The following is a 10466-nucleotide window of genomic DNA, read 5'->3' as shown; positions in this document are numbered from 1 at the left end:
TAATAATTGCTGCCTCAAAAGCTGACCAAATAACATGGGTAATTTTAAAACCACTTGTTATCTACTAAAAAACAATATCATAACTGACATACAGAATTATTCCAGACGAAAACAACAAATTGCGAATTACTTGGTTTGCTTTAATAAACTAGTTTATCTAGGTTTTACACGGAAACATATAACAGTTGCTACATTTTTTGATGTTAAGAAAGGATTTCACTTTGTACGGCATGGCCGTCTATTATTCAAACTATAGTTAATATCTGGAATAAAAAATAATATGCAGTAAATTGTCACCTTTCTTAACACCAGAATTGTTAAGGTTGGATTCCATTCCTTCATATATTCATTGGAATTTAGATCTTGAAGATCTCTGAGGGCCAGGTGCATATGACCTCTTTCCCCTTATTCAAGGATGTTGTCTGTTTCTTTCTCATAGAATATAAACTACTTGAGGGTCGCACTTATTATTACCCCATTTTACGAGCTTATCCTTGTAGGTACCAACATTTATATTCATGTAAATAATACATTTTCGTTTATTTCATTATTGTATAGTCCCGCATTTCGTCAAGAGTTCATATATGTTTAACATTCATTAGTTTTATTCTGATTAGAGAGAATTTATAAAAATATATCCTTTTAATAGTGTCTTCTTTACCTTAAACTAATGTGTATTTCTAAATCTGGCATTTGGTGGGTATTTAAATGTTCATTTCTAATACAAATATTAGCTTGTGAGATGCATTTAGGGCTATCTATATCATAGTTCCTAAACTCAATGCCATTTCTAGATTTTTTTGCGAAATAATTTAGTGAATTATGTAGAAGTCTGTCGGGTACTTTCTCGATATTTATGTACCTTTATGACATTAGATAAGGTGATATGAGCTACTTTGTTTGATGTAATGAGTAGTATGTATTGCATTCTCTTTAGTTTATTAGTGTTTTTTATGCTGTTTTATCCACACTGGACAGCCACAGTATATTATTGGGCGTTTGTATCTTTTATAGCTTTTAATTATGTTGTCTTTTATGGTTTTGTTATTTTTCGCTGTTAATATTAACATAATTTTTATGCCTATAAACGTTTTTAGAAATATTATTTACATAAGTAACCGTCGTCAATTTCGAATCATAGGCTAATTCTAGGAATCTGCTGATGTTGTGGTTTGGATCGGTGTTCCGTCCGTTTATAATTTGGGTGGGTCTAGTTTTAGTTTTATTACTTTTGTGAACACTGTTACTTGATTTTGAGGACAAAATTTGATTAGGTATTTTGAGCCATATTCTACTGTGTTATTTAGTTGTTGTTATCAGTTTCTTGAGGATATAGATGCACTTTTCCAGATTGCAACATTGACGTGACAATGTAATGAGAAGCCTAATAGTGGCCAAACCAAACTCTGTCAGGCCTACGAAAGGCATCTAGTTAAGGCAATCTGAAAATAATTAGAAGAAATCTTCGCATCCTCACAAGGGTAGGACGATAGACTTGCGCCAGGCGATAGGTAAAATGTTCCCCTACCACATCTGATTGAAAACAAGCAGAAGGAAAGCAAGAGAGGCAAAAAGAGATGGCACAGCATCTAGAAACAAATGTCATCAGTTTCAACTGATTTACTTTCAGACTAATGAAGAACAAGCTTAAGCTCCTTTAGTGTACACGTGGTAATTGTAATCATAGAGATGATCAGCCCAAAGGGAAGAGGGTGATAATTCTGTCCAAGATTTGATGGCCAAGAAGGTGGGGGAAAATAGAAGTTCTGGAAATATAAGCAAAGGGCTCTGAAAATTATTGGCAAACCTCTGTATGTCACCAGCATCCTGGTCATCCGAGAGAAACACAGAAAAATAGTCGGACGTATGCATACCATTTACCTTTCTAATTTTGTTCCATATGAGTTTGGAACTGGCACTATAAGAGATGCTGCTTGTGAACGTAATACAAGATTTCTTGTGCATCTTATTTCTCACCTATCGAGCATGGACATGGATGCCTTGGAAAATAATACAGTTTGAAACAGTGTGACATACAAAAGGTATTCAAAGCCCGTATTTGAGCCTTACATGCCTGCTAGCATCTGGGATACCACCATGGAAAAGGTACCATGAAAATGGTATGGAGGTTTTAGAAAGAAAGTGAACAGCTGCTTGAATAATACAATCACTTACTGCCTTTATAAAGTCGTTATTAGATGAAAACAAATAGAAGAATTGAGTTCCAAGAGATAGATGAAAGAGAGACAGACGAACCACTCCAACTATCTCCATGATACTCGAATTGGGTAGAACTTATCACAGCTAATTGCAATAAAAATTATAAGAAATTATTATTCACCCGAGGTAACTGTCAATTGTCCAAAAAAATGGAGAAAAGTAAAGGGAAACAGATAGATCAATAGTAGTTAAAGACTGACTATATACATAAAAATAAGTAAAATAACCATTATTGAGGAGAGGTAAGTTGTGTTCTAGTGTAATAATAATCAATCAAGGCCTTAATGTCATCTAGCTTAAGACGGAAACCTCAACAGTTCCATTGTATCAAAGTGACCATTTCTATTTAAATGAAGGAGAAATGGGAGAAAACCCTTCTGTTTGGGACTATGCCACTTTTCTTCAGTGGAAGAGGCCAGTCAACCTCCAAGGTCGTCTTAACAAATCTCCATCAGTAAAAGGAGATTTCAGTGTTTCAAAATGTGGACATACTTACTTATTTTGCATAAAATAAAAGTAAAACTATTATAAAAAGTAAAAAAATATATCAAATTAAAATAAAGCAATGGCCAAAATTCTGGTAAATAATTCAAAAGGCCATAACCCTTAAAATTTTTAAAGCATAAGTAAGGAGGACAGTGTCACCATCACCAATGACACTATACAGTGGGAAAACATGTTTAAAATGGTGCCGTCATTCACGGTCGTAACGACGACAAGACAGTAAAACGTGGTTATTGTGGCATGAGTGTCACAAAGGCTACACATTGATGTATTTGTTGCAGATAAAAAAAACGACGAGTTAAAAAAACTGTAACCGATGTGTAACCTTATCAGAATTCTTAGGAAAACAAAATGGCGAAAAAGCAATAGAATGTTTGACCTAGAAAAGCTTGTTATCACGTCGCTTACTCCAATTCGACTGTCAATTGGCGCAGAGCCGAACCTTGAACACAGGACTTTAGTCCATATATGGAATAGACACGGCAGTCACAGCACCAAAGCAGACAAATTAAAGTGCGATCTTGTTCCCTCGAATACCCACGTTACCTGGTATTTAGAGAAAACTGGATAGAAATGGAAGATAAAGAGAAATGGGCCAGTTGGTTTTCGTTCCACTAATAACAACAAAACTTGAAATTGCAGTATTGTTACGTTCGTCTGTCTTTGAATTACCTGTATTAATGAATACTTTACTATAGAGTCAATTTTTTACCCACATTTGCAGGAGACAGAAAATTCGACATGGTACAAAGTGCTGTCAAGCTTGAAACGTCATGTTTAAAGCAAAATATAACAGTTCACTGGTACATTTACTTATCTTATGAGACATCTACCTTCACTGCGTCAATGTACTTGCTAAATGTAACACTTCTTTATTCCCAAGTGTTACTGTCATGATAAAATAACGAAAATGACATTGACACTTTGTTCGAATACTACTTCGATTTTTTAACATTATAATGAAAGTGGCTTTTATTAGTATAATAAAGTAACATACAATAGTTTTAATCCACACAGAACAAGCTATTGAAGATTTTAATTGCAAATTGCTATTGTTATAATATGTATGAATCATAAATTAGTCCACGTTAGTCGCTGAAAGATTACTTGTAAACCATAAGACTTCTCCATAAGTAAACAGATAAAAATGACGTTTCTTTGTGAAGCATTGTACCTCCAGTGGCACATCGGTATGTCTAAAGACTTATACTGTGAGAAACCATGTTTCGATACTCGTGGTGGGCACATCACAGATAGTCCTATGTTTAGATTTGTACTTAACTATAAATAAAACATGAAGTGCTTCTTTTACTTGTTGTGTGCAAAGACAGGAATTTCTGTCTCGACTTTAACGAGTTCAACAGTATCTGTTACTTTATAGTATAGATATTTCTATGGTTGGTATGTTCAAATATTTGTGTATGAATTGAGATGATGTAGTTCTTGGTACTCTGTATGCTGTTGTGAGGAGTGTGTTTTGGATTGTTTGTAGTTTGGTTTTAATTATTTTGTCGCTTACAGTTATCCATGCTGGAGCTGCATAATCTATTACTGGTCTAATATATGTTTTGTAGATTTTTAGTATGTTGTTAAATTGTACGTTGTCACATTTTTTAATTAATTAATTTATTATTATCACTATTATTTTTTTTAAATAAGTCTAGAACGTAGGTGGCCTGTTTTACTTTAGCACTATTTTATTATTATTATATGCTGCTGAAATATGTCCATATCTCTGACAATTGTAGCATTGTGTTACCACAATTGCTGGATTTTTTGTTTGCTCAACTTGGTATTTTTGATACCTGAGTATAATTTCATTATTGATTAAGTTAGAAATGTTGTGTTCTGTGTCAACTCTTACAAGGTTTGTTGGTTTTTGCGTTACTTTAAATATAATGTGTTCTACGTGTGTGTGTGAAATATTTTGTTCCTCTAATCTCTCTTCTATGTCGTCAGTGGTGATTGAGTAATGGACCCCTCGAGTGACTACAGATTTGGTTGTGGTTTATTTCCAAGTAGGTGTATAAATAGTCTCGTGTGGTTTAAACGCGTCTTACGGCCACCCCTAAAGAAACTTATTTAGGTCAGTCGTTCCCACCTGCTTTTCGTTTATCTTTTCAGACTTCGCTCTCTATCAGAGAGCTTCTGATTGGTCGCCAATTGCGTGCTCTCCCAACCATTGGATCGGATTTAGAGTCGAGACGTCGTTCGACGAAAACTTGTTATTCTCAATCCTAGTTTGCACCAGTTTTTCGTTACTAAAGTAACTTACTCAGTTTTAGTTTAGACGTTGTGCTGAACAGACATGTTTTATTTTTATACGTTAGTGCGAAAAACTGTTTAGTGAAATGACTTGATCTTATCTTGACTTTTACTTCATCGGGTGTACGTGACTGCCCGCGGTTTTTCTGAATAACTACCCAGGTGCATTGTTTGAACATTAACTCTGAATTTTACTTTTATTTTACGTCAGAAGAAACCAGGATGACCAGAAAAAGAATCACCCGATCTACTTGTGAAGCATCATCGAACTCAGACCAGCTAAATCTTCTTCACGAAGCTGTAGAATATTGTTCAATTTTATTCCTATAACGTTATTAGGTAATTGATTGTCTAATTCCTCTTCATAATTTTAACAATTTGTTTTATTGTAATTAAACGTTTATCTTTTATAGGTTGCATTTTATGGGCGGCGAGATCGAAGATGCAACATATTGATAATATGGTCGCTATCGACATCTTTTCCCACCTGAAATTTAATTAGTTTCCGGCTCATTATGTTCTGAAACACAAATCTAGTATGTCACTAGTATGGGGATTGTAGTATTCAGTTACTACAATTATCGGAGTTTTTAATTGTTCGTCGTGATATTTTTGATACCAGAGCATTATTCCATTATTTATAAGGTTTGTCTTTAGTTGTCATCTCTGTCAACTCGTATTAAATTTGTAGTTGCTTGTGATTTTTTTGAAATTATTTGTCGTGTATTTGTGATAAATTTTGTTTGTCTAGCGCATGTGTAACGGTGTCAGGGTTTATAGACTGCATACCACTTACGATTATAGATTTAAGCTGGGGCTTGCTTCCAGATAGGTGAATTTTAATTTTACCAGATATAAACGCGTCTTCTGACTATTCCTTCAATAACTTGTTACGGTCAGCGGCTTTTTACCCTCGAACAAGGACGCCGCTCCGACGCAGACCTTGGTTCTAGCAATACATGCTTGCGCGTTGCAGCGTTTAATCTCTGTTGCTAGAAGGGGTGATTGTAGTGGCCTGGTATACCTTAAATTATTATCGAGTATTGTGGAAGCTTGGTTTTGTGCGCCATATTGCTACCTTGTGTTTTTTCTTTTTGTGATGTAACTATTGTGAATCAGTTTTGATCATCTGTGTCAAGTTTGTTGTTTGTGGGGTTTATAATTGAAATTTTCTTGTATTTGTAAGCCAACATCCAAGGGGTTTGTTTTGTTTACTATTACATTTAATTTGTTAGTATTGGGAGCTTTCTCTACCGCAGTATTAGTTGCTTCTCCTACTTATTCTTCGTTTTCTGAATTTTCTGACGAATTAGTGAATTTTATTATTTTTCTTCGGTCTTTTCCTAACATTATCTTTTTGGCTTTATCTATTGTATTTAATTCTTTTTTTCGTTTTGTTTTGTTTTGCTTCAAAAAATAAAGTAGGAGGACAGTTTGTTTCTTTATTAATTAATCGAAGACGCAATATATTGGAAGGTGATCACTATCTACATCTTTTCCCACCTTGAATTTTATTCGCCTTTGGCTCACATTATATGTGCAAATGCACGGGTCAAGTATGCCACTGGAGTAAGTGTCAGGGGTGGTAACCTTTAATAAGACTATGTTGTTGTCATCTATGAACTGTAAAAGGCTTCCTCCATTCTTGTTTGTGTACCTGCATCCAAAATTGACATTTTACTATTTAGGTCTCCAATAACTATATGGAGTTATGGTTGTTGAAAAGATGTTGAGTAATGCTGTGTTTAATTGTTCATTTGGTGAGCAGTAAGTTCCTGCAACAGATACTTTTGTTTTTTTGCAGGATATCCACTGTGACGTGTTCGTTGTTACTGCTCAATCTAATTTCTATAACTCATTGTTCCGTTTTGTAGAGAAGCATAATGCCTCTATCATTTTGTTAATTCTATCTTTCTTTATTGATGTGTACATGGGTATTTTAAAACTATTGTTATTGTATATTAGAGGTTCGCTGACTATTATAAGTGGGGTTAGTTTCTTGTATAAGGTCTTCGATCTTCTGTATTTTGGAAGCTATTTCACCTTGGATATTGATATATGCAACTGTGAACATTATGTTGTAAGCATGTATCCGGTAAGTGTTGTTATTATGTATGGAATATGAGGTGTAATGTGTTTTTTTTTTAACATATTAATCAGCAAATCGATGCAGTTGGTTGTTTGGTTCCGTTTTGTGTATTCTGTTACAAATTCTGGAAATTTTTATGGTAGTAATAATGCTTGTTTTATCAGGTGTGTTAGCATTTGTTTCATGGAATGTGGTGCTGTTCTTGGATTTTTTCCTCTTAACATTTGTGCATTTGTGGTTTTAGTTGTTTTATAAATGCTGTTAATATGTCTGTTTTTGGTTGCCTATTTGTACTTGGCTGTTCCTGTTCTGATGATGTACTTATCTGATATATACGTTGTTTTATATATTTGTATTTATCACATCCTTTACAGTTGGCTGTGTGTGTTTGACCACAATTACAACATTTGGGTGTTTCTTTATCTTTTTTACACTGGGAGATATGGTGTTCCCCCCAGAGCCGCAGCACCTCTGTGTTGCTAAGCAGGCTGCAGAATCGTGTCCATATCTTTGACAATTGTAACATTGTTTTACTACAATTGCCGGAGTTCTGAGCTGTTCTACTTGGTATTTTTGATACCAAAGCGTTATTTCAATATTAATTAGTTTTAGAATGTTGTAACTGTCGTCTATGTTTATATGTATAAGATTTGTGGGTGCTTATGTTTTCTTTGAAGTTATTCGCTGTATATTGGTATGTGGAATGCCTTGTTCGTTTAAAGCAGTGGTTCTCAACCTTTTTTTTACAAATGGACCCCTTTTCCCTTTTTTTCTTGGTGGACCCCTTCATAACTATTGGTCATAAGAAGACAATATTCTATTTTTCACTAATATAAATTTTGAGGTTTTAATAATCAAAGAAATAGTATATAATTAAGCTTTATTTTTAAATGAAAACTAATTTAAAGCAAATAAAGTATTCTACAACAATTATAATAATAATAATCAAAATTATTGTGATAATAATTCTTTACCAATATCTTGTATACAATATTATCATGTTTCTTCCATGGTCAAGCCCATGGAGATCAGAGCTCTTCAGGCAATTGAATTCACTGCAGCATTTATTTATGTACACTGGTTAAAATTTCTGATAAACCAGTTAAAGTTAAGTGTGTGATAAGAAAAAAAAGAGATAGGCATATTTATTCAATGAGATCCCTGTGGTTGATGCTGCTCGGCGAGTTTCTTTATATCTGGTTCCATCGATGTTAATGATAATCGAACATCACATGTTTTCACAATGTCAAGTTCTATTGCGAGCTTTTGATAACAGTTGAGAAACACGACTAAATCCCGATTCAACAAGATAGGATGTTGGAAAAGCAATAACGTAGAGCTGTGCTTTATCCCAGAGCAAAGGGTACTTTGTAGCAACATCATTTGTCTTCCATACATTGTACTTTCCATCTTTGAATTTTGCACGCATTATTTCATCACCTTGTAATTCGATGAGAGGCTCTTGCAAAGATATGTCTATATCGGCAACATTAACTTCGAAAGGAATTGAAACCCAAGTCGGTATAACCATCATGAGTAGGTCACTAAACCGAGTTTGCATATCTTCATGCATATTTTCCATATATTCACCATATAATGCAAGATCTTCATCTTGCAAATCGATGGCAACAGAGACCAAACCAGGAAACTGTTCAAATGCACGACGCCTGATATTATTCTTATACAACTTTAGTTTCCTCAGAAAAGCAGCAACAGCACTTTTACTAGATATCAGATCAGAATCTTTTCCTTGGAGCTATTTATTAAGTGAATTCAATTTTTCAAATATATCTGATAAGAAAAACATATCACATTTATTTGCAAGCAGCTGTTCTCCAAGTTGTGTGTTACCAAGAAAGGAAACAATAGAATCCCAAAGTGCAATGAAACGCTGAAGACAATTCCCCTTTGATAGCCATCTCACTTCTGTATGTAATACAAGCCGCTCAAACTCTTCTCCATTTTGCTTACATAATTCATGAAAAAGGCGGTCTCGGAGAGAATTTGATTTAATATGGTTAACTACTTGTATTACGACAGTAAGGGCATAATGCAAACGTACACTCATTTTTTTTGCAACTAAGTGTTGACGGTGTATCACGCAGTGAATACAAAATACTTCCGGGACAGCTTTTTGTAAATGTGCAATAAAACCTTTGTATCTGCCTGTCATAGATGGTGTACCATCAGTAGCACAAGCGATTATATTTTTGAGTGGAATATTGTTTTCCTGGAAATAAGTAACAACTTCATTAAAAATTGTTTCACCTTTTGTGTCTGTCACAAGACTTCTAGCAAAAGGCATTTCCTCTTTGGGTCCTTCATCATTGTTAAATCTAACATATGCTAATAAAATGGCCTCATTATCTCTTAAAGTGGATTCATCAAATTGAAAGGAAAACTGTTTCACTTGCAAATGGGCTATCAATTGTTTTTTTATATCCTCTGCCACTTCATCAATGCTTAAAGGGATGGAATTAGTAATTTCACTTGCATTTTGTTTCATAACTGACGAAATAATAACAGACACTGCTGGTAGAATTACTGTTTCACCAACATTATGGGGTTTTCCTGCCTTTGCTATTATTTTGCTAATTTCATATGATGCCAGTAAACCATCACTCATTTTACACACTTTGTTATTAAACAATTGAGACACTGTTTTTCTAGCTTGGAAATTATTACGAAATTTTTAAAGTATTCTACTGGTTTATCTTTCTCTCCTGTGTGCTTCTTTTCTAGATGGATTTTAGTTTACAAGGTTTCATACTATCATTTGAAAGTACATCCATACATATGAGGCACATTGGTTTCGTTTCATTGTGTGGTGTTGGAATAAATCCGTAAGACAAATATTAAACGGAGTACTGTCGGCACTTGTTTTCACTTGGAGCAGCCATGGGATGTCTGCATATATACAGCTGGTAATACAATTATTGCATTTCATAATATCTAACTATTGCTATTCATTTTTAGAAATTTTTCGACAAATAAAACACGTATATAGAAACAGAGTGCATGGTAAATGTTCGAGGAAAACTGGTAAATAGAAATGTTATAGTTAAAATAACTTGAATAATTAAAAAACTATACAAGTCATTCATTATTATCATTAGGGTCACCATTGACATTTTTAACTTCCTCAAAGCTTATAATTATATCAGATAACTGCCAAGATATGAATTGATATTTGAAATTTGTTTCAAAACGGGAAAAATTTGCCATTTTTCTCTTCAGTCTTTTTATACTGGGAAATAATTTTTTTATTATCGAAATGCAGAAATTAAAAAAAAATACGAAAGAATGTACTAGGAACTTTTAATATCTCTTACCTTTTCACGATGCAGTTCAACGTTAAACTGAAGTGAACTGCTTGGGTCAAGTCGAC

The 10466-nt window shown here is 34.0% G+C and overlaps 1 protein-coding gene across 1 annotated transcript; it reads right to left on the bottom strand.

Annotated features, from left to right (window-relative positions):
* Positions 1-8324: 8324 nt before the first annotated feature.
* LOC143232627 (SCAN domain-containing protein 3-like) lies at positions 8325-9704 on the bottom strand. The gene is made up of 2 exons (XM_076468273.1): positions 9003-9704; positions 8325-8834 (listed from the first exon to the last, which is right to left on the bottom strand). The coding sequence occupies exons 1-2, from the start codon at positions 9702-9704 to the stop codon at positions 8325-8327; spliced, it is 1212 nt and encodes a 403-aa protein (XP_076324388.1).
* Positions 9705-10466: the final 762 nt, after the last annotated feature.

This window comes from Tachypleus tridentatus, chromosome 11 (assembly GCF_004210375.1).
Source record: "Tachypleus tridentatus isolate NWPU-2018 chromosome 11, ASM421037v1, whole genome shotgun sequence".
NCBI classification, from domain to species: Eukaryota; Metazoa; Arthropoda; class Merostomata; order Xiphosura; family Limulidae; genus Tachypleus; species Tachypleus tridentatus.
This window is presented reverse-complemented; position numbering and strand designations above follow the sequence as displayed.

Bases quoted from the DNA above. Each gene is read 5' to 3' on its own strand.
- LOC143232627 (XM_076468273.1), bottom strand. From the start codon at position 9,704: ATGAGTGATGGTTTACTGGCATCATATGAAATTAGCAAAATAATAGCA. The intron at 8,835-9,002 runs GTGAGATGGCTA...CTTAATAAATAG, and splicing joins GGCTTGTATTACATACAGAA to CTCCAAGGAAAAGATTCTGA.